Source organism: Balaenoptera musculus, chromosome 3 (assembly GCF_009873245.2).
Source record: "Balaenoptera musculus isolate JJ_BM4_2016_0621 chromosome 3, mBalMus1.pri.v3, whole genome shotgun sequence".
In the NCBI taxonomy this organism is placed as follows: Eukaryota; Metazoa; Chordata; class Mammalia; order Artiodactyla; family Balaenopteridae; genus Balaenoptera; species Balaenoptera musculus.
In genome coordinates, this window is record NC_045787.1 from 54,604,807 (window position 1) to 54,629,599 (window position 24,793).

The following is a 24,793-nucleotide window of genomic DNA, read 5'->3' on the forward strand; positions in this document are numbered from 1 at the left end:
GTCTCTTTTTGTGTACAAGCCTTCACTGTCATATATTAGTTTATTCCTAAGAAATCCCTCCAAGAGACCTCCTAGGAAGTTATTGTAGACTTGTAATTCAAGGTAGGGAATTGTGGAAAATTAGCAGAAACATTGGGATTTTCTGGTTGTTACTTCAAGTAACAATCATTAAGTAATGATTACTTTTTTTTTTTTTTTTTTTTGCCACACCATGTGGCTTTCCGGATCTTAGTTCCCCAATCAGGGATTAAACCCAGGCCACGGCAGTGAAAGCGCCAAGTCCTAACCACTGGACTGCCAGGGAATTCCCTGTAATGATTACTCTTTCTTAGAATCCACATTGTTTTAAAGCAGAACTCACAAGCTTCAGAAATAGGTTATGTTTTTACAGATTTATAGGTTATGTTTCTTTCAATAAGACCTTAAGGAGATAATGTAATTGAATGGAAAGTATATGGAATTTGGAGTCATTATTTGGAAAACTGTGTTTGGCTTCTTGGTCTGTTCTTATTGTTGTGTAATCTAGAGCAAAAGTAATTTATCTTCTCCAAGTTTCAAATGGGCGTGAAAAACTAACCCCCAAGGGTTGTTCTGAAGAGGTAATAACATGATCTGGAAACTAATGCTGTAAGGGTTATTTTTGTTAATTCCATAATATCTGGATGGTTTATTCTTATACTCTATTGAGATAGAAAAGATGAACATTTATTTCTCTTTATTTCTCTTTAATAAAGACTCCTATTATATGCTACTAGATAAAATTTGAGAAAATCTTATAACCATGGCCTTAACAACACATAGTATTTTCAATTAGGTTATAGGGAAAGTGGGAAACAGCTAGAAGGTTGAAAGTGCAGTAATTTGTTTTAGAAGTTCATAATGTTCAGGGAATATTTCTCATAGCTGTATGAATTAACCTACCTTTACATTTGGTAGGCAAGAAGGTAAGAGTACTCCTGATGGTGAAGATAATGAAGAAATACAAGAGGAGATGGATGATGGGCCATTGCTGGTTCCTCGAGTAAAAGTGGCAGAAGATGGTTCTATTATTTTGGATGAAGAAAGGTAAGTTAAAAAAGAGAGAGGGAGATAGATTGTGGTTTTATGAGAACAAACGAGCTTTGTCTAATGAGAGACATTGAGTTTCTGTATTTGTCACTGTCACTTAGACTCTAATGTTTATATTTGCATAATGGATGTTATAAATAGGAAGATGGATTACATTCATTTATAAGTTTTAGAAATTTTTATAATGCTGTCCTTTATATGAGAAGGTGGTACTGCTGACCTGCCACCCACTAACCTACTACCATTGTTTTACTAATTTTACTGGTAATTGAGATGAGCTATTGAACTAATCACATGCTGTCCTCCACTGAGAATATATTTCGAAGATTGACTCAGCCTTGATGTCAATATTCAAGCTATGTATTATTAACTAATACCATATTCTGGTGTGTGGTGTTAACTATTGAAAATACAATGAAACATAGGTTTAACATATTTTATGATTTTTAATTGACTTTCTGGCTTAATTTCTTAGTTACAACATTAAATTTCTCGAATTTGGCATTGTGGAATTTAGTTGTCTTTCCAATGTGTGTTTTTTAAAAAAAGAAGATAAGAGACTTCCCTGGTGGACCAGTGATTAAGACTCCGTGCTCCCAATGCAGGGGGCCCGGGTTCGATCCCTGGTCAGGGAACTAGATCCTGCATGCCGCAACTAAAAGATTCCTGCGTGCCGCAACTAAAGATCCCGCTCGAGGGTACGAAGATCCCGTGTGCTGCAACTAAGACCTGGTGCAGCCAAATAAATAAATATTTTAAAAAATAAAAAAAGAAATTAAATTAGTAAGGAAATAAAAAAGAGGGATGGAAAGTCTTCTGACAGTTTTATTAGTAATGAATTGTTTTATAGTATGTAAATTCTATGATAAATGTAAATGTAATACTATTAATGATAATTGTTTTTGCATATTGTTTCCACTATTTGGTGATGATGATTTTATTGGTAATTAAATTCTTAAAAGCATATTTAACTGCTTTGTGTGCAGGAATATAAAATGTAAATATAAAATGCTTATATTTTGCAATATCCCCTGTTGGGTATTGCATGATAAGATAATATATATTAAATATAGGGGACATGCAGAAGTCAGTAAAAAACAATTATTTAGGCGGCCCAAAGATATTTTGTAAATTTTATATTGCTGTTAAGGATTTTGAAAAAAAGTTGACATTTATTTTTGCTTCCTAGAGTGAAAATCTGCAGATTCTTGGAAAATATGCATACTTCAAATGTATATTATACTTTTGATATGACTTTGCCATGGTAAATTTCAAAATATAGCTATTAAAATCTCACTTACTATTTGTTTCCTTACTTGTTTTTCAGTTTAACTGTAGAAGTTTTAAGGACGAAAGGCCCCTGTGTTGTTGAGGAAAATGACCCCATATTTGAGCGTGGTTCTACAACTACATACTCCAGCTTTAGGAAAAACTATTACTCTAAACCATGGTCAAATAAAGGTAACTGATTTTCATTTTAAGTTGTGTAGATTATTTATTGGAAATAAGGTGAATTATTTTCTCGGTTTCTGAATTAAACCAGGTCTCTCCTAAGTTAAAAAAAAAAAAAAAAATGTGAACTAGCAAATTTTTCTCTCTAGCTAATTTTATTGGCACCTTTCCCCTGCCCCCCCACGATGGAACTATATCTCTGACTTTATCTTAGAAATCTTTTGAGGAGTTAGCATTATGGTCATTTTGGCTGGAATATTCTTCTTTGTCAAATCCCTGTACAACAAATACCATTTTAATGAAAAATGAACAATATTTTTAATGCTCCTAATAATGTTCTACCTCACTATTGTGTAATACAGTCTTTAATGATAAAAAGTACACAGAGAAGTATACATTACCTATTGCAAGCTGTTGCTTAGTACTTACTTTTATTATAAAAATAATACAGTTTGTTTTGGGAAAAAAATCAGACACAACAGAATAATACAGAATGAAAAGAAAGATTCCCTTCTTTGACTTCCCCAATCCTGTTCTCTTGAGGTTACTTCTATTAGCAGTTTCTTGTGTATTTTTCTAGCTACTTTCTTTCACATACTACTTAGAACGTCTTAGTTGCTTACGTAGCAGCAGTATTATACTGGTTATGACTGACAGTTTTCATCAAGGCACTTGAGACCAGATAGGCAGAATGTCTTTTAGAAATTCCAGCTGCTTTGGTTTGAACATGCAAATTTCTTAAACCATGTTTCTGTATAAAAGTTTAAAGGAGGTGTTTATAGATCCATGAGGTTCCTTGCAGTAAAATTGAGATATGTCTATGTACGTGTATGTAGAAATATTTCTATGATAAAAGATTTACTGGACTTTAATAAAAAACTTAAGTACTGTCAAATTTATTTTTAACTCAAAATATATACTAAGGTAAGATTTTTTTCCTCTGAAATATTTAGAAGATTATTCTCAGTCTTTCTAAATCTTTTACTTTTACAGAAACAGATATGTTTTTTTTGGCCATCAGCATGGTAGGAACTGACTTTTCTATGATTGGACAGCTTTTTCCTCACAGAGCAAGGATAGAAATTAAGGTAAAGTAAACCCATTATGTTTGTTGATCGAAAAGAGACTAAAAATTACTATTTTTTTAACCTTTGGTTGAAATATCAGTCCATCCTTTTTCACTACTGTGTTTTTGGTACATCTGTCCTTCTTTATAGCTCAAAAAGTAATGTAGTATTTCTCAATTCTAAAATGAGTACAGGGCTTCCCTGGTGGCGCAGTGGTTAAGAATCCGCCTGCCAATGCAAGGGACACGGGTTCAAGCCCTGGCCTGGGAAGATCCCACATGCCGCGGAGCAAGTAAGCCCGTGTGCCACAACTACTGAGCCTGCGCTCTAGAGCCCGCAAGCCACAACTACTGAGCCCACGTGCCTCAACTACTGAAGCCTGCATGCCTAGAGCCTGTGCTTCGCAGCAAGAGAAGCCACTGCAATGAGAAGCCCGTGCACCGCAACGAAGAGTAGCCCCTGCTCACCACAACTAGAGAAAACCTGCATGCAGCAACGAAGACCCAACACAACCAAAAATAAAAGAAACAAATAAATAAATAAATTTTAAAAAATAATAAAATAAAATGAGTACAATCTCTTTAACCTCAGTATTATATTTTCTTATTTATATCTTCCTACTTCTAAAATGGATTTGAGGGAGTACCAATAAAGCCAGTGAAACTAAGATAAAAGAAGAGTTAGGTAATGAAAAGGGGAGATAAATGTACCAGAACTTTTGGGTTAAGGGTAGATTTTGAACACAAAATATATCTCTGAATTTCCTAGGAAGAGAACATGCTGAGTTATATAGTTCTCAATATCTGGTCTAACCATTGCTTTCCTAGGCCACCTTAACTTTGGGGGCAACCAGTGATACTATTTTTTTTTTTTTCCAGTGATACTATTAACAACAGCAATGATGTTAATCAATTAGTGCTTTAATATGCCTAAAAGAATGATCTTTCTCTATCTTATAGTTCCTTTTGCTGAGAAATTTCATTACAAGTTTCCTGGGTTGGAGTGCATTTGAGTGCACACCATGTTGCTCTAGTGCATTTCTAATTCATAGTGAGATTTTTATCCAACCATGGGCTTTTTCTTTCATTAATTAAAGGGACCATTAAGAAAGATTTTTTTTTTTTTCTTGAACTAGACTAGGCATGGACTGATTTACTGGGAACCAGTGTACAGTGTAATAGTCATTCTATTTCTACAAAAGATGAGGCATTTTTTATATTCATTATGTTCCTTTTCAAATGTTGATCTCTGATATAAGGAGAACAGAATGTTAAAGTTCTGTGAAGGCTAGAAGTTGATCGTATAGGGGAGCCCTCAGATGTGACTAACGATAAGTTTGTCAGTAGACTGTTTCTTTTAGAAGCAGTTTAGACTCTTCCATTAAAAGTTTAGGGTGGTCCCAGCAGGTCTTTGGGCAAAGTATAGAAAAGTAAAAATGGACTAGTGAATTACATCAATTTTCAATTTTTTTAAAAAAAATTTATTTATTTTATGCATTTTATTTTTGGCTGTGTTGGGTCTTTGTTGCTGTGCGCGGGCTTTCTCTAGTTGCGGTGAGTGGGGGCTACTCTTTGTTGTGGTGCACAGGCTTCTCATTGTGGTGGCTTCTCTTGTTGTGGAGCACGGGCTCTAGGCGTGTGGGCTTAAGTAGTTGTGGAACGTGGGCTCAGTAGTTGTGGCTCACGGGCTTAGTTGCTCCGCGGCATTTGGGATCTTCCCGGACCAGGGCTCGAACCCATGTCCCCTGCATTGGCAGGCGGATTCTTAACCACTGCACCACCAGGGAAGTCCTTGATTTTCAAATTTTGAACCAACCTTGTATTCCTGTGATAAATCCCAATTAGTCATACTGTATTCTTCTTTTTATATGTTGCTGATTTTTGTTATATTTTCTTGAGGACTTTTTGCATCTTTGTTCATGAGAGTATTGGTTCATAATTTTCTTTTAGTGTCTTTGTGTTTTTGGTACCAAGGTTATGGTGGTCATAGAAAATGAGTTGGAAAGTGTTCCCTCTTGTTATCTGAGAAAATTTGTTTAAGATTAGTATTATTCCTGCTTTTAATGTTTGATAGAATTTACCAGTGAAACCATCTGGGCCTATGGTTTCCTTTGGAGGAAAGGTTTTGATTGTAAATGCAATTTCTTTAATACATATAGGGGTATTTATAGTTTCAGTTTCTTCTTGTGTCACTTTAGATGCTAAGTTGTTGAATTTATAGGCATAAAAATTCATACTATTCACTTACCATTTTAACGTTTGTAGGATTTATAGTGATATATCTCACTGATTAATGATTTTTCTTTCTCTTTTTTTTTCCTTGTTTTGCTAAAGGTTTTTGACTTCCAAAACTCTTTTAATGAGCCAACTTTTAGCTATGTTAAGTTTTCAGTTGTTTGTGTGTTTTCATTGGTTTTTAAAAAACTCTTTAGCATTTCTTTCCTTCTTCAGGCATACCTCGTTTTATTGCATGTCACAGATACTGCGTTTTTTTTTTTTACAAATTGAAGGTTTGTGGCAAACCATCTGCATTGTCAGATGATGGTTAGCATTTTTTAACAATAAAGTATTTTTTAATTAAGTATGTACATTGTTTTTTTTAGACATAATGCTACTGTACACTTAATAGACTACTTCACTATAATGTAAACATAACTCTTGTGTGCACTGGGAAACCAAAAAAAAAAAAAAAACCTGTGTGACTTACTTTATTGCGATATTCGCTTTATTGCAGTGGTCTGGAACTGAACCTGCAATATCCTCAAGGTATGCCTGTATTTACTTTGGGTTTAATTTTCTCTGTTCTTTTCTAGCTTCCTTAGATGAAAACTTAGAACATAGATTTTAAACCCTTCTTTTTTAATGTAGACATTTAAAGCTATACATTTTCATCTAAGCTATAGATGTATCCCATAATATTGATACAGTGTTTTCATTATCATTCAGTTAAAAATATTTTCTAGTTGCCCTTATGATTTCTTTTTTTTTTTTAATTTTTATTTATTTATTTACTTATTTTTGGCTTCATTGGGTCTTCGTTGCTGCGTGTGGGCTTTCTCGAGTTGTGGTGAGCAGGGGCTACTCTTTGTTGCGGTGCGCCTGCTTCTCATTGCGGTGGCTTCTCTTGTTGCAGGGCACGGGCTCCAGACACGTGGGCTCAGTAGTTGTGGCACACAGGCTTAGTTGCTCCACGGCATGTGGGATCTTCCCAGACCAGGGCTTGAACCCGTATCCCCTGCATTGGCAGGTGGATTCTTAACCACTGAGCCACCAGGGAAGTCCTTCCCTTGTGATTTCTTCCTTGACATGTCAATTGTTTAGAAGTGTGTTTAATTTCCAACATTGGGACATTTCTAAATATCTTACTGTTATTGTTTTCTTTGACATTCTGAATGTCAAAGGACATAATCTGTAAGATTTCAATCTTTTTGAAATTTGTTGAGATTTATTTTAAAACCTATCATACTTGTGGGACTTCTCTGGCAGTCCAGTGGTTAAGATTCTGCACTTCCACTGCAGGGGGTGTGGGTTCGATCCCTGGTTGGGTTATAAGATCCCACGTGACGCACTGCATGGCCAAAAAAAAAAAAAAAGCCTATCATACTCTCACCTTGGTCAGTGTGCACTTGAAATGAATGTGTGTTCTGCAGTTGTTGGGTGTGGGGTCATCTAGTTCTGTCAGTTACTGAGAGAAGAGTTGACACGTCTAACCACAATTGCAGATTTGTGTTTCTCTCTTTAGATTGATCCATTTTTTTTCCTTTCCTTTTCTTTTCTTTTTTTTTTTTTTGGCACAGATCATTTATTTTTATTTATTTATTTTTTAAATTGAAGTATAGTTGATTTACAATGCTGTGCCAATCTTTGCTGTACAGCCGTGACTCAGTTATACACATAGAGACATTCTTTTTTTATATTCTTTTCCATTATGGTTTATTATCACAGGATATTGAATATAGATCCCTGTGCTATACAGTAGGACCTTGTTGTTTATTCATTCTAAATGTAATAGTTTGCATCTACCACCCCAGACTCCTAGTCCATCCCTCTCCCCACCCTCCAACCCCCAGGCAACCACAAGTCTGTTCTCTATGTCTATGAGTCTGTTTCTGTTTTGTAGATAGGTTCATTGTATCTACAGGAAATGTTCTTTGTATTCTTATGTTGCCCCTGATAAAAATAAAACAAAATGTCTGTTTTACATTTCTGTTAATAGCTTAGTTCATTTATGTTTAATGTGATAATTGATATGGCTGTGTTTAAGTCTACCATCTCACTATTTCCCATTCATTCCATCTGTTTTTTACTCATCTTTTCCTGCTTTATTTGGGGTTAATCAAATTTTTTTAGTATTATATTTTATTTCTATTGTACCTTTTTACCCTTTATATAATATCCTCTTAGAAGAAGAATTCTGTTTACCTTCCATCCTTCATTCTATTACATGTTTTACTTCTACTTATAAACCCCACTACACATGAACTTATTTTAGCTTAGAGAGTCTTTTGTTTTTAACAGAAATTTAGTAGATTAAAGAAACTACAGTTAACCCGTGAATAATGCAGGGGTTAGGAGTGTCGATCCTCCTTGCAGTCAAAAATCTGAGTATAACTTACAGTTGGCCTTTCATATCTGCGATTCCTCTGTATCTGCAGTTATGTATCCATGGATTCAGCCAAACTCGGATTGTGTAGTACTGTAGTATTTACTATTGAAAAAAATTCACGTATTTAAGTGGACCCACACAGTTCAAAGTTAGGTTGTTCAAGAGTCAACTGTAGTCTTTAATATTTAGCCACATGTTTACCATTTCTGACGCTTTTCACTCCTTGTAGTTCTGAATGCCCTATCTGCTGTTGAAAAATTCTTTCAGCTTTCATTTTTCTGAAAGGTTTTTTTTTAGTCTCATTTTTGCTAGGTATACAAGTCTGGTTGGATAGTTTTTCCTTTCAGTGCTTTTAAAATGTCATTCCACTGTCCACTGGCCTCCAGTGTTTCTGATGAAAATTCAGCCATCACTCATGTCATTCATGTCATGAATTGCTTTTCTTTTCTGTTTTTAAGGTTTTCTTTTTTTTAAATTTATTTTATTCAAGTATAGTTGATTTGCAATGTTGTGTTAATTTCTGCTGTACAGCAGAGTGATTCAGTTATACACATATATGAATTGCTTTTCTATGACTGCTTTCAAGATTTTTTCTTTAACTTTGGTGTTCAGCAGTTTGTTTATGATTTGCCCAAGAGTTGTTTTTTAAAAATGTTTTTTCTGCTTTGTTCCCTACTTCTGGTACTCCGCTTACCTGTGTTAGTTTGCATGACATTGTACTACAGATTACTAAAGCTCTGTCCATTTTTTTTCCCAGTCTTTTTTCTTTATTTCAGTTTGGTTAGTTTCTGGTATCATGTTTATAAGTTCACTGATCCTGTCTTCTGCTATCTTCAGTCTGCTGTTAAGGCCATTCAGTGAATGTTTCATTTCTGATATTATACCTTTCATTTCTGTGATTTCACCTTGGTTATTTTTCTTAGTTTCCATTCCTCTGCTAAGATTTCTGTATCTGTTCATTCCATATTTTCCTTTAAATCCTTGAACATATAACAGGTGCTTTAACTTTCTCATCTGCTAACTTCAACATCTGGGTCATATTGGGATCTGTTTCTGTTGACTCTTTTTATTTCCTTGACTGTGCATCACATTTTCCTGTCTTTTCTCATGTCTTGTGGATTTTTTTTTTTTTTTCAGTTGCATGCTGGACATTGTGGATATGTTGCACAGTGTCTGGATTATGTTTGTTTTTATTTTATATTTTTTTCCTTTAAAGAGTGTTTAGTTCTAGAAGGCGGTTAATATATTGCCAACTCTCCTTATTCTTCCCAAGGCTTGGTTTTAGGCTTTATTAAGACTGGTCCTTACTCTAGGTTTCTCATCTGAACTACAGAAAATAATTTGTGTTACTGTTTTCTAATTTTTTCTAAGGATGGTCATATTACACCATTCTAGGTGTACAGGAAAGAAGGTGATTCATTACATGTAGTATATCCCTTAGGACATTAGGGCTTAATTCTCATGCTAGAACCTCAATTGAGAAAGGCTGCTCTAGGGTGTGATCCCTGTCTCTAAGTGGTGGTTGTTCTGGTGTCTGAGGTGAATGTTTGGATGTTAACAAAATCTTTCCATTCATGTGGGAAGAACCCTGTCATCTCACTATGTTACGTGACCTCTAGCATCTTCTTTTTGCTCCCATCCCTGTAGTAGCTGTTCTCCACTAGAGCTTATGCTCTGGGCATATGGAACCCAGACCAACAGCCTATGGGATACTTCTACCAGGCTTGTGAGACTCCTCTTTAAATAGCTGTCTTCTCTGTAGAACCCTGCCCCTAAAGATTATCTACTTCCGCAGCTCAGTAGGATGTCTGTGCTCTGTTTGGCCTTTGTCTCTTTCATTGGTTAGGAAATTTAGCCCAGGCAGACAGCCAGGGTGAACGTTGGTACATCTTTTGTGTTTCCCTTCTCTCTGGGATTGTGGGATTGTAGTCTTGCTCTGCCTATTGTCCAGTGCTTGAAAATAGTTGATGCACTTATTTTGTTTGGTGTTAAAGTTATTTATTTTGGCTTGGATATGTGGAACAAGCTCGTTACCAGTTTTTGTCAGGGCCAGGGATGGAAATTATGGGATTTATTTTATAATCGTGGAATTTGGCCTACAATGGTTCCTGCCTATGAATTCAATGACTAATATCAGGGAATTCCCTGGTGGTCCAGTGGTTAGAACTCTGCGCTTTCACTGCTAGGGCCTGGATTTGATCCCTGGTCCGGGAACTAAGATCTCACAAGCTGTGTGGGGTGGCCAGAAAAAAAAAATGACTAACATCAATACATTCTTCAAAAAAGTTTTAAATTATTCTGGATTATATTCTGAATTAAGTAAAATATGTTGTAGCAATGTTTTAGAATTGAATAATGCCTAAAGCCTACTGGTATTTCTCTCAGGATGTTTAATTTAGTGATTGTAGTCTGTCACTTTTTATGTGACTTTTGTTACATGTGGACCTGACTTTTGTTAACTTTTGAGGAAATGTTTAAAGAATAATATGATCTTTTAAGGGAGAAAGATGATCTTCCTTGAAAACTTCTATATTACTTGGTAATAAGTTTTATGAAGAAAAATAAAGAATGGAATAGAGGGATAATCTGTAGATTGAAAGATGTTAGTCACATGAAGTTTTAAAAAAATAGGAAAGGCTAAACTATAGAGCTAAGGATGCACACTTGGATGATAAACAGTGAGGAAATGTAAGAAAGTGATTGCTTTAAAGTCAGGTTAGGACTTCCCTGGTGGCGCAGTGGTTAAGAATCCACCTGCCAATGCAGGGGACACAGGTTCGATCCCTGGTCCAGGAAGATCCCACATGCCGTGGAGCAAGTAAGCCTGTGCGCCACAACTACTGAGCCTGCGCTCTAGAGCCCGCGAGCCACAACTACTGAGCCCACATGCCGCAACTACTGAAGCTGGAGCACCTAGAGCCTGTGCTCCTCAACAAGAGAAGCCACCGCAAGGAGAAGCCTGTGCACCCCAGCGAAGAGTAGCCCCTGCTCGCTGCAACTAGAGAAAGCCTGCGTGCAGCAACAAAGACCCAACACAGCCAATAAATAAATAAATAAATAAATTAATTAATTAATAAAAAAAAATAAAGTCAGGTTAGTGGGTAGTTTCTTTTGGAAGGAAGAAGGGGGCCGTGAAGAGGTTCTTTATTTTGTGTTATTTTTCTCTCTTTTTTTTCAATAAAACGATTTTTGTATTTTTAATAAAAGCTTTTAGACCACTGATCTGTAGAAGGGAGAGATTGGCTGATCATTCCCTCCTGCAGGGTGTGTTTGTATATGTGTATGCCCTCAGACTTTCTAATGACCTTAGGATTCATTGAACCCTAAACCTTAACCATCTCCATCTTAAAGGAGGTAATCTGGAGTGGAATTGGGAATGGGGCTCTTTGGTGCTCAGAAAAGCATGAGGAAATGTTCCTTAATATAAAGAAGTTTCTAAACATAAACTTGGCCTGCTTCAAAATTTTGCTTAGTTGTTTCTTTACAGTTTCCCGTGCATGCCATTAAAAACATACTAGAATAATAATGTAAGAGGTTTAACTTGATATGAATATACTAGTTTTTAAAGAGTTAATACTGGTTAGCTTAATTGATTACAGTTTGATCTGTTTCCATGCTAGTTGACTTTATTTTTTTTCTATCCTCTGTAAACCCAGTTTCCATTGCTAATTCATGTTATTGATCATAAGGAGGAGCACAGAGCTCAGTATAAATCTTTCATTTCTATTTTTTAAAAGCTAAGGGTTTGGGGCTTCCCTGGTGGCGCAGTGGTTGAGAATCTGCCTGCCAATGCAGGGGACACGGGTTCGAGCCCTGGTCTGGGAAGATCCCACATGCCGCGGAGCAACTAAGCCCGTGCGCCACAATTACTGAGCCTGCGCGTCTGAAGCCTGTTCTCCGCAACAAGAGAGGCCGCGATAGTGAGAGGCCCGCGCAGCGCGATGAAGAGTGGCCCCCACTTGCCACAACTAGAGAAAGCCCTCGCACAGAAACGAAGACCCAACACAGCCATAAATAAATAAATAAATTAAAAAAAATAAATAAAAACAATAAAAGTAAGATTACGCTAGGCAGATAACTTTAAAAAAAGAAAATACAAGAACAACTTCACATGTTTCCCTGATAGCTTCCACAAGCTAAAGAGTATGATAAAAAAAAAAAAAAAGCTAAGGGTTTAAGTAACTTGCCTATTAGCAAAGATGTGTTATTTATTAGAGAATCATATGTTATAATAAGAATTTTATTTTGATGCTTTTTTTAAGACATAATCTGCACTTGTTTCATGGGAGAAAATTACCAAAGGGTTTTTGTTTTGTTTCGTTAACAGAATAAATTTAAACGTGAGGAGAAAACAAATGGATGGAGAATAGACAAAGCATTCCGTAAGTATTAAGACCTCTTTCACAAGGAATCATTTGGAGATTCTAAAAAATGACCAATGTTTTGTCTTCGGTTCCAGTGTGTTTTAGATTTGTTTTATCCCTATATTGTCATAGGAAGAGTAAGACTGGAAATTTTTCTCTTTAGCAGTTCAGGTCGGGTGGTTGATACAGATCTATAGGCAAGGGAATAGCTAAAACATCAAGAAGCAAGTAAGCAGAGTTCTGAGTCCAAGAAATTAGGGGGACTGAAGATACTATTTCTAAGTGCTCTTTATTCTGGGGGAACTGTATTGAAGAAGAAGTTAATTGTTTCTGGACGATATTACACTATAGATGATTCCTTACCTACTGCGGTAAGTCTGTCATTCAGTCAGTAATACAGACCACCTGCTGTGTGCTAGTCACTGTTGTAGGCATGGAGGATATCATGGTGAACAGGGCAGATGGGAATCCTGCTTTTAGAGCCTTAAGTCTAATTGGGTGGGGGAGGAATATAATTGGTAAGCAGGATAATTTCAGATAGTGATTAATTTCTAAGAAGAAAAAAGAGGGAGTTAGGGGGTGGGTGTTTAGATTGGGTATTAAGGGAAGTTCTGTCTGAAGAGGTGACTTTTTTTTTTAATAAATTTATTTATTAAATTTAATAAATTTATTTATTTTATTTATTTTTGGCTGCATTGGGTCTTTGATGCTGCACACGGGCTTTTCTCTAGTTGCGGCGAGCGGGGGCTACTCTTTGTTGCGGTGCGCGGGCGTCTCACTGCGGTGGCTTCCCTTGTTGCGGAGCACGGGCTCTAGGCGCACGGGCTTCAGTAGTTGTGGCTTGCAGGCTCAGTAGTTGTGGCTCGTGGGCTCTAGAGCACAGGCTCAGTAGTTGTGGCGCACGGGCTTAGCTGCTCCACAGCATGTGGGATCTTCCCGGGCCAGGGCTCGAACCCGTGTCCCCTGCATTGGCAGGCAGATTCTTAACCACTGTGCCACCAGGGAAGCCCCTGAAGAGGTGACTTTTGAATTTAGACCTGATTTGAAGAAATGATGTATACTTTTCAGCTTTTAACTAATAACCTCATTAAAATGAACATTGTTTCTTTTTAAGTCCAGAGAACTACATCAAGGGATCTGTAAAGAAAAACAGAATTAAATGTACCATTTAAAGTAGTTCCTTTATTCTTTGTTTGGAATATAATTACCAACATTTCATGATTAATAAGTGTATTCAATGTTCATTTGCCATAGTGTTAATCTTAGAAAAAAATTCTAAAGAGAGGTACTTAGATTGTATAGCATGTACATTTATTTTATGAGTAGACACAAAGGTAGATGAGTGGACCCTATACCTTACCAATGTGGTATTGAGTCCTCAGGAAAACCACTTCCAGGAATGGCTCCTGGAAGATCTGGAATATTTTAGTCCTCAACCCTCTCCATTTTAGAGAAGTAGTCTTGAAACTTTTCGTTATGTTTAATGCATTATAATCAGAAAAGAGTCCATAAATCTATAAACAGTCTTTATGGGGTGTGGAACCATTGTTAAAACCATTATAATAGAACCTTTAAAATTCACTGTTTGCTGCTTTGTAGTGGAAATTGTTAAAACAAACAAACAAACAAAAAAACCCAAATGGTGTTTTTTAGAACTTATATTTTTAATTCCTCTGAGAACTTTATGGATTATTTTAGTGCTGTGTTTTTCAGAATCATTTGTGTGGAAGGTCAGAACAGATAAAAAGCTGGGTCCACAATAAAATAGGGCTTTCAAGAATCTCAGGTTTGGGCTTAGTTTCCTGAGGCTAATTTATTTTGTTTTGGTATATACCTCTTTTTCTGAGGCCATCTTGTAATCATCTTGTAATCAAAACAATCTTGGAGCTTATGTATATAGAGCACCATTTTCCCTGTATTCATTTCTCTGTATTCACTGTATTTGTAGACATAGAGCTGAGGCAAGGATTGACTCCTGGAGTGGATTCATTCCGGTTTGTTCATAGATTACTCTTTCTGATACAATACTGTTAATAGATATTTAGTGAGAGTGGTCCTGATCAATATTCATTTACTATCCTCTTTGCTGATATGTGGAAGAGTAAGAGTTAATAGTGAAAGAGTTGTAATAAAGTGAGGACATAAAGTGGTGGATAGGCTTTTGAGGACTTCTTAATCATCCTAGCCTTTTAAAAAAGTATATTTATAATTATGGACAGTGCAATTTATAGTTTGAGTTTTGACAAAGAGTACACCTGTGTAACCACCACATAAAACAAGCCATGGAACATTTTCATCATTCCAGCGAGGCCACTCCTTTCCCTTTCTAGTCAATCTCCACTCCTAATCCTGACCCAGGCAACTACTATTTTCATTTGAATCGTCATAGGTTAGTTGATCTTGTTCTAGAACGTCTTATTCATAGAATCATACGGTATATACTCTTTTGTGTTTGGCTTCTTTCACTCAGCATGTTTTTGAGATTCACCTATATTATTGCTTGTATCAGTAGTTCCTTCTTTTTATTTTTATTTTTTAAACTAATATAGTTTGTTCCTTTTTATTGCTCAGTGGTGTTCTGTTGTGTGACTGTACTATAGTGATTAGAGTTTTTTGTCCGTTCTGCGGCTAAGCCCATTCGCTTTTGATGTTATACTTAAGAAAAATTAAAACTTGAAAGTTATTTTCCTTTTTTTAAAATAAAAACTTGAAGTTTCTTTTTTTTTTTTTTAAACAGAGGAAAAGCGCCCTTTTGACTTCGATTTTTTTGCTCATTTGCTTCAGAAAGTTCTTGCTGAGGAAGAGAAAAGAAAACAAAAATCTGTTAAAAATCAGACTTTAAAGGAGAAGAAGTCCTCTAAATCACGGAAAAATGTAAAAGGTATTTATTTAAAAGAAAGTGTGTTATTTTACTTAATAATAATAGACTTGCAATATTGTCCCTCAAGTCTTAGGGTGTTCATATGTAGTTCAGGTAGTTGAGATCATCAGGACATCTGATTGGAGGGAATTGATTTTTCTTCAGTCTTCTAGTTATCTGCCCCCAAACAGCAGCTCCCTTTTAAATTTTATAATTGGATGGCTGGGCTATTTGACATCTTTCTTGCATCGAGGGCATAGTTGTAGCTAATAAAGGAGTATCAGAATATTAGGGTGTCATGTTTGGTTACTTATTATCATTTTTCTCTATAAAACAAATCTGGCACAAAAGTCTAAAAAAAAAAAAAAAATGGAACTGTAATACTTTGGGCTTGTGACTCAACTGTATTGTTTGAGCACATCTTATTTCTGAGGGTTAATGTTGACTTGTACCAGGTAGGAAATTGTTTATATGTGGGTATTTCTATTTTTAGGCTTATATTTTGTTAACTATTTGAATTCTGATCTGAGGACAATGTTTAGCTATAATCACATAATTTAAAGAATCTTTGAACTACAGGGAACCTTATATATTAGTTATACATTCCAGCCCCTTTCCTTTTGTTTTAATAACCCAGAAATAACCTCAGAGATCCTAGGTCATTTTTTCCTAAGGTCTCACAGTGTTAGTAGTGGTAGAGGCAGGACTCAAGCTAGGACTGTGAGAGCCTGTGTAGGGGGACCCAAGAGCACCCCCAGGTTCAATTATTTGCTAGGACTCACAGGATTCAGCATATAGTTGTACAGACAGCTGAGATTTATTACAATGAAAGTATACAGAGCAAAATTGGCAAAGGGAAAGGCACATAGGTCAAAGTCTAGGGAAAAAAGTAAAGCTTCCAAGAGTCCTCTTCCAGTAGAGTCACACAGGATGTGCTTAATTCCCCAACAACAAGTAGGAATGAGGTATGTAAAAAGCTGTCTACCAGGGAAGCTTGTTAGAAAGTCAGCACCCAAGATTTTTATTAGAAGTTGGTCATGTAGACACCTTCTTCCTGGCATGTACCAGAATTCAAAACTCCCAAAAGGAAAGCATTTGTTCAGCATAAACCACATTGTTTGTTTAAACAATTTAGGTGTAGCGAGCCACTTTTGTCAGTTAGGCTGGTGGGAACTCTCCCCAAACCCACGTTTCCAGACACAGCCCAAGGGCCAACCTTTTAAGCAGGCCTTTCAAAGGAGAGCAGTGAGGCCTGCTTTGTTAACTCCTTCTGCACAGAGCCAATATAGAATTTCTTTTTCTAGAGCATAGTGCCCCTATCTTTTTAAAAGTAGTATTGATAACTGCAAAGTTATTTCATTCTTTAGTCATTTTTTTTACTTACATAGCCCTGGGAAATTAAAATAGATATATTAATCTATGACTAATCTTGTGGTTATTATGTTACAGTGATAGCATAAGTAACTCACTGTATCTTATTTAATGTGAGAACTTTTCAGGTACTTTGTTACAAGTCTCAGAATTTAAAAATTGCTGATTATTATTTTGATAAAGAATAAATCCAGCATATTTTCTTAGTTTTAAAATCTTGTTTTGACTTTTTTTGAATAAAAGTAAATAACATTTTATTATTTTTGTTTTTTAAAATGTAATTCATTATTTTCATCTTTTGATACAGTTAACTATTAATATGCCTTCAAAAAAGACACTAGAAATTGTTTAAAAATATTTGTTAATAAGGTTGTTCATTGAAAAACAAAGGATACAGAAAATAAAATACTTGAACACTCTCTTGTACCCTGCCCTCAAAGTCTTCAGCTTTCTTAGGGATGATTGTTAGTAAACTCTTTTCTATGCCTATATATGTGTATGTGTCTTAGAGTATATGTAATTGTTTTTCTTAAAATAAAAGTGTGGTGATACTGTGTATTGTTCTGCAACTTGATTTTTTCTTAAGGCAACAATATTTTTTGAAATCTTTTACATGACTACATACAAACCTACCTCATTGTTATTTGCTGCATGGATTTCTATAGCATAAATGTATTATAACTTAGTCATTCTCTATTGGACAGTTTAGGTTTTCTTTAAATTTTCACTCAGACATCCTTAAGTATTTATCTTCTCCACCTTTAAGAATTTTTCTGTAGGTTGTTTTTATATTTATAACAATTTCTCTTACTTTAAGTGAAAAAAGTTGCCAGTGAAAGAGTGAATGATAATCCAGATGAGTCTGTGAGCACTAGAATTTCAGACACAGAAGGATCTCAAAAGGATGCTCAGACAGTTGAAGAAGAACAACAGTCTCTGACTTTATCAGGACAGGATTCAGAACAGAATGCATTAGAACAAGATATAAATCAAAAGAAAAGGAGAAGAAAGAATCAGGATGAAGGTAGTGAACAAGAGGTAAATCTTTCAGGAAATGCCACTGTTCAGCCAGGCTCTTCTAAAGGAGAAAAACACAAAAGTAAGTGTATTACATATTTTAATAGCCCCTATATTACTTGTGAAGACATGTACACTAATATGATGTATAACTTAACTACTTTTCTTCTGGATAGTAGCAACTAATAATGCTTGTTAATTGGTTCTGTATTCTCGGTACTGTGTTAAACCCTTTTACTTTTAATTTAAAGAAAAAACGTTTATTAAAAAAAGAGTGAAATGGGGAGATTTTTCTCTCAAGTTTGTCTCTGAGATGTGTTACCTCCTATGTACTCACATTAACAATTATTCTAAGTCACGTGCATATAATTAAATGTGTATTGTGTCTGTTAATAAATCACAGGTTTTCATGTTCTGCCCCTACAGAGCACCTCTATGAACCCAAAATAAGTTGTTTAATTTGTATAAAAGGTACTAGAATAAGTATTCCTCTCATTTTTCTTTTTTAAAACTCCCTAGAATACAGACATTTTGACACTTGTGAGTCACTAGGGAATGAGAGCTAAGAGTTTAGGGACGTCTCAGTCTCTTTCTTTAAGAGTTCACATATAGATTACTTAAAGCAGATAACCAAGTAAAGAGAGGAGAAAAAGATAGTAGCAGACCAGAACAACCTTTCTGTAGAATTTAAGTTTTATGTGGTTCAACTTCACCAATAAGATTTTAATAAGTGAATCCTGATAGATAGCGTAGTGTGATTTATAAGCATCATAATACGCTCTTTGTGGCTTACTAGTAAAGACATTACATATAAAGCAGAAAAGCTCAACTTTTAAGAAATTGGACTTTGGGATAATTTCTTAATCATTACATTACAGTGTTATATGTAAATTCCTTTGTGCTTTAAATATATATGTTTTTGCTATCATTTTTATAATAATATGCATTTTGTATTAATAGATAAGTGCCTGTCTTTAAGTCCTGAGATAAATGAAGATGAAAGCAATAAGGAACAAAAGCTTCCCTGTGTACAGAACACAGATGACATTGTGGGTCTATCCTCTAATGAAAAGGCTGAGGAAAGAACTGACCCTGCTCTTTCACCAAGGTATTTTATGTATCTTTACTCACTTTGTCTACATCTTCTATCAGTTACCAAAGGAGTGGGAAATCTCCACCTGTAATTGTGAATCTGCTTATTTCTCTTTTCAGTTCTATTTGTTTTTCTTCATGTCTTTTGAAGCTCTTTTGTTAGGTGTGTACATATCTAGGATTGTTGTATCTTCTTGGTGAAATCACCCTTTTATCATTTGTGTGATATCATTCTGGTATTGCTCTCTGTTCTGATGATTGCTATGCCACTACAGCTTTCTTGTGGTTCATGTTTGCATGGGTTTATCATTTTCTGTAAAGATTTTCTCTTGATTTTTGGTTTTCAGCAATTTGAATGTGATGTATCCTGCTGAGGTTTTTTTGTTTGTTTGTTTGTTTGTTTTTACTTGTGGTAAAAAACACATAACATGAGATCTGCTCTTCTTACGAGGTTTTAAAATGTACAGCGTTGTTAACTATGAGCACATTGTTGTACAGCAAATCTCTAGAACGTTTTCATCTTGCATGACTGAAACTCTATATCTGTTGAACAGTAACTCTTTATTTCCTCCTTACCCCAGCCCCTGGTAACCACCCTTCTACTTTCTATGAGTTTGGTTACTTTAGATACTTCATGTAAGTGGAATCATAAATATTTATCCTTCTATGAGTGGCTTATTTCACCTAGCATGATGTTTTCAAAGTTCATCCATGTTGTAGCATATGAAGGATTTCCATTTTTATGGTCGAATAAAATGGTCGACCATTTATGGTCCATTGTAAGTATATAGCACATTTTGTTTATTCATTTATCTGTCAATGGACATTTAGGTTGTTTCCATCTCTTGGCTATTATGAATAATGCTGCAATAAACATGGAACTGAAGATATTTCTTTGTGATCCTGTTTTCAGTTCTTCTGGATAAATACCCAGAAGGGAAATTGCTGGATCATATGATAATTCTGTTTTAAATTTTTTGGGGCTTCCCTGGTGGTGCAGTGGTTGAGAACCTGCCTGCCAATGCAGGGGACATGGGTTCGAGCCCTGGTCTGGGAAGATCCCACATGCCGCGGAGCAGCTGGGCCCGTGAGCCACAACTACTGAGCCTGCGCGTCTGGAGCCTGTGCTCCGCAACAAGAGAGGCCACGACAGTGAGAGGCCCGCGCACCGTGATGAAGAGTGGCCCCCGCTTGCCACAACTAGAGAAAGCCCTCGCACAGAAATGAAGACCCAACACAGCCAAAAAAATAATAATAATAAAAAATAAATAAATAAATAAACAAACAAAAAAACAGCAACATTGCTCTGAAAAAAAAAAAAAATTTTTTTTTGAAGGGCCTCCATACTGTTTTCATTGTGACCACATTTTACATTCCCACCCACAGTTCATAAGAATTCCAGTTTTTCCATACTCTTGCCAGCATTTATTATTTTCTGTTTTTCTAAAAAGTTAATATATATATTTTAGTTAATACATATTTTTAATTACATATATATTTTAAAAAATTAATGTTAGTATAACAGTTCCTAACAGGTGTGAGGTGATACCTCACTGTGGTTTTGATTTGCATTGCCCTGATGATTGTAATGTTGAGCATCTTTATTTTATTTTATTATTTATTTATTTATTTATTTATTTTTGGCTACGTTGGGTCTTCGTTGCTGCACGCGGGCTTTTTTTAGTTGCGGCGAGTGGGAGCTACTCTTCGTTGTGATGCGCGGGCTTCTCATTGCAGTGGCTTCTCTTGTTGTAGAGCACGGGCCCTAGGTGCGTGGGCTTCAGTAGCTGCGGCACGCGGGCTCAGTAGTTGTGGCTTGCGGGCTCTAGAGCGCAGGCTCAGTAGTTGTGGCGCATGGGCTTAGTTGCCCCACGGCATGTGGGAGCTTCCCAGACCAGGGCTCAAACTCGTGCCCCCTGCATTGGCAGGCAGATTCTTAACCACTGCGCCACCAGGGAAGTCCCTTGAGCATCTTTAAATGTTACTTGTTGGCCATTTGTATGTCTTCTGTGGAGAAGTGTCTATTCAATTCCTTTTCCAGTTTTTTAATTGAGTTATTTGTTTTTCTGTTACTGAGTTCTAGGAGTTCCTTTTATATTTTGGATATTAAGCCCTTATCCAGTATATGGTTTACAAGTCTTTTCTCCCATTCCATAGGTTGCCTTTTGACTCTTGATTGTTTCCTTTGCTGTACAGAAGGTTTTTGGTTTGATATAGACACACTTGTCTATTTTTACTTTTCCTGCCTGTGCCTTTTGTGTCATGTCCAAGAAATTATTACCAATACCAATCTTATGAAGCTTTCCCCCATGTTTTCCTTTAGGAATTTTATACTTTAAGGCGTTACCTTTAATGCGGTGGGCCTGGGTTCAATCCCTGGTTGGGGAACTAAGATCCTGCAAGCCACGTGGCATAGCTGAAAAAGAAAAAAATAAAAGGTGTTACCTTTAAATCTTTATTCCATTTTGAGTTGATTTTTGTGTATGGTATAAGATAAAGGTCCAGTTTCTCTTTTTTTGCATATGGATATCTAGCTTTCCCAACATCATTTGCTGAAGAGATTATCCTTTTCATACTGTGTAGTTTTGGCACCCTGTCAAAGATCCTTTGACTGTGTATGCATGGGTCTTTTCTGTTCCATTGGTCAGCATGTACCCTCTTCTGAAAATTTTGATGAAAGCCATCTATTCTCACGTAGAAAAATACCTATATGCACCTGTGCCAATTTATTCATACAATTCAGAAGATTAATAATTTCTTTGAAGCCAAGCCATAGACCTCAGGCCCTTAACTTGCTGGGTGACAGACATCTAAATTCTGATCTCAGAGACACAACTAATTTCATAGACTATGCACAAAACAACACTGATGACTTTTTTTTAGGGGGGAAAACTACCCTTTAATGAATGTTAAAATACCAGTTGGTTTTGTAAAACAGTGAGCTGATTCTAAAATTGTTATATACATAAGAGCAAAGGGTCATGAATGGTAAAGACAATTTTGAAAAACAACTCTAGGGAGGAAATGTATTAAGACTTATTCTAAAGCTAGAGTAATTAAAATAGTGTGGTACTGGAAAAGGGCAAACAAATTGACTGAGAGGATAATTGGATGTAGAATCTAGGAAGAGAAATTTAGGCATCATTTAGATGGCAGAGGTAGCATTAGAAATTAGTGGGAAAGATTGAATTAACCATTCATTAAATGGTGCTTAGATATGAAAAAGATAATAGTAGGTCCCTATTTTACCCTATGCACTAACTTCCTCATAGATTAAAGACTACATATATAAAGCAAATCTTTAAAACTTTTAGGAGAAAATGTAGAAAAATATTTTTGTGATGTTAAGGATTTCTTAAGACATAAAAAGCACAAACTTTAAAGGATGAAATTGATAAATTCAACTGCAGTAAAATTAAATACTTATGTTGGCAAAAGGCTCCATGAAGAAAGTAAAAGGCAAGCTATTGATTGGGAGGTTTTATATGTAACATCTAACCAAAAAAGAATATAGAAAGAGCTCTGGGAAAAGACAAACAACCAGTAGAAAAAAAGAACAAAAAAACAAAGCATGGCTAAATGTGAATTTGTGTTGAAACTGAATGCTTGTTAGTACATGGTCATCATTTATATTATTGTTAGTTGAAGTATTTCCTAATACAGCAGTCCTCTCCTTGCACGCTACAACATTAACTGCAACTTGTGCATGCTGCAGCTGTGTCTTCGATTTCCATGGCTCTTGGGTAACACAGTACCATGCAAAGCAAAGACTGCCAATACAAAATTTTAATGAAAGATAATTCCTAAACATTGATTCCTAAACTATGATTTAGGAATCATAGGAACTATCATTCCTAAACTATGATTTTACACATACATTTGATTTGTGAACCCCATGTAGTTATGAGTTTTTCATTTTGTGACTTCTTGAGCACTTTCCCTGTTCATTTGTGACTGTTATTATCTCCTAAGATACAGTGTTTTAATAACATGGTGCAAGGAGGATCATAGAGAAACCAAAATATCCATTTTGATTATTCCATGATATGAAGGATCATCTTCCAGAGTTTTGGCTTTGTATATTTTTTAAAAATCTTTTAAATAATTAGTATAAAATGTGCATTACTAAGGGTTCTTTTCCCCTGATATATTTTCATTTCCATAGTAGTCAACAAGATGCCGTATCAGTAGCAACTGAGACTTCAGAATCAAGCACTTCAGATTTGCCTTCATCAGAAGGTGGGATTAGAGCATTGTGTGAGGTGAATAATGCTGAGAGTAGTTGTACAGAAGAAGGAAATGGTGACCTAAAAGATAAAACACTGTAAGTATTTTACATGGTAGGATTTTAAAATTTGTTTTCAAAATTTTGATAATTTATTACCATTTAAAAAATGATAATGTTGCTTCCTTTAGGGATTAGGAGAGGACTGTAGACCAGTTAATATGTAATTGTACTGTGGTCTTAGTGACATTAAGGTTTTTCACTTTATATTTCATTATAGAAAGATTATCTTAGTGATACGAGTTATAACAAACTGGTAACTTACGATGAAATTCTAAAATAATTTGGAAGCCTAAATATTTGCTATGAGATTTAACTTTTACTTGGTTTGAGTTATTTTTCATACCTGTTGTCAAAGTAGTAGATTTTGATATTGATGACTTTAAAGAGATTATGTATTATATTTTCTAGTATGAAAATACTGGTTAAATTAATATCTTCACTAAAAACAATAAAAGCACCACAAGAATCTCCCTTTGAAAAGATATCTCAAAAGTTCAGACTTCCTTTTTATCTCCTTCATAGCTCCTCATATGGGCTTAAAAGTTGTTTAGTTTATGAATTCTTATTTTCAGTAAAGCATAGTCACAGTGAGAATCGAACTTTTTTTTTTTAAAGATGATTTTTAAATTTATTTTTTATTTATTTATTTTTGGCTGCCTTGGGTCTTTGTTGATGCGCACGGGCTTTCTCTAGTTGCAGCGAGCGGGGGCTACTCTTCCTTACGGCGCACGGGCTTCTCATTGTGGTGGCTTCTCTTGTTGCGGAGCACGGGCTCTAGGTGCGTGGGCTTCAGTAGTTGTGGCACGCAGGCTCAGTAGCTGTTTCTCGCGGGCTCTAGAGTGCAGGCTCAGTAGTTGTGGTGCACGGGCTTAGTTTCTCTGCGGCATGTGGGATCTTCCCAGACCAGGGCTCGGACCCTGTGTCCCCTGCATTGGCAGGTGGATTCTTAACCACTGCGCCACCAGGGAAGTCCCAGAGAATCAAACTTATTTTTTTAAATAAAAATTTAAACTAGTCTTTGGAATAGGCAATATATTCCTGTGGTTCAAATGTCCAAAAGTGTGAGGAGGTATAGAGTAAAGTATCCTTCCTGTCATGTCCCCATTTACCCTAACAAGTAACCAGTGTTATTTATTTCTTAGTCTTTCAGAGATTTAAAAGAAAAAAAAACATTAAAGCTAATACAAATATATAAAGTTTATATATATTTTACTCTTTTTAAAACCCTAATGGTAGCATAGTATAATACCATTTTGTAATTTTTTTATCTTATATCTTCATATCTTTACTTAAAGACCTTTATTCTTTTTATAGTTGCATAGTGTTCTGTTGTATGGATGAATCACAGTTTATATTATCGGTGCCCTGTTGATGGCTATATATGTTGATTTTACTAACAATGCTTAGAAACTTATACCTCTGTCCTTTCACCTTTGTGCCAGTGTATTTGTAGGGAAAGTTCCTAAAATGAAATTGCTAGCCCAAAGGACACATTTGTCTGTGTGTGTGTACATTTATACATTTATGATTTTGATAGATACTTCCAAAATGCTCTCCATAGGAGTTATTCTAGTTTATATTCCCACTAACAATGTAAGAAATGGCTCCC

General features: G+C 35.6%; 1 protein-coding gene across 1 annotated transcript in view; it reads left to right on the forward strand.

Moving 5' to 3' along the window:
* The window catches only part of BDP1 (B double prime 1, subunit of RNA polymerase III transcription initiation factor IIIB), a 91,375-nt gene that overhangs the window by 11,215 nt on the left and 55,367 nt on the right, over positions 1-24,793 (forward strand). Inside the window, exons 6-13 of the mRNA XM_036847106.1 lie at positions 937-1,065; positions 2,396-2,529; positions 3,514-3,608; positions 12,520-12,574; positions 15,294-15,437; positions 17,605-17,886; positions 18,765-18,912; positions 23,062-23,220. Of these exons, the coding sequence (XP_036703001.1) occupies positions 937-1,065; positions 2,396-2,529; positions 3,514-3,608; positions 12,520-12,574; positions 15,294-15,437; positions 17,605-17,886; positions 18,765-18,912; positions 23,062-23,220 (1,146 nt within the window). The remainder of the gene's footprint in view (positions 1-936; positions 1,066-2,395; positions 2,530-3,513; positions 3,609-12,519; positions 12,575-15,293; positions 15,438-17,604; positions 17,887-18,764; positions 18,913-23,061; positions 23,221-24,793) is intronic.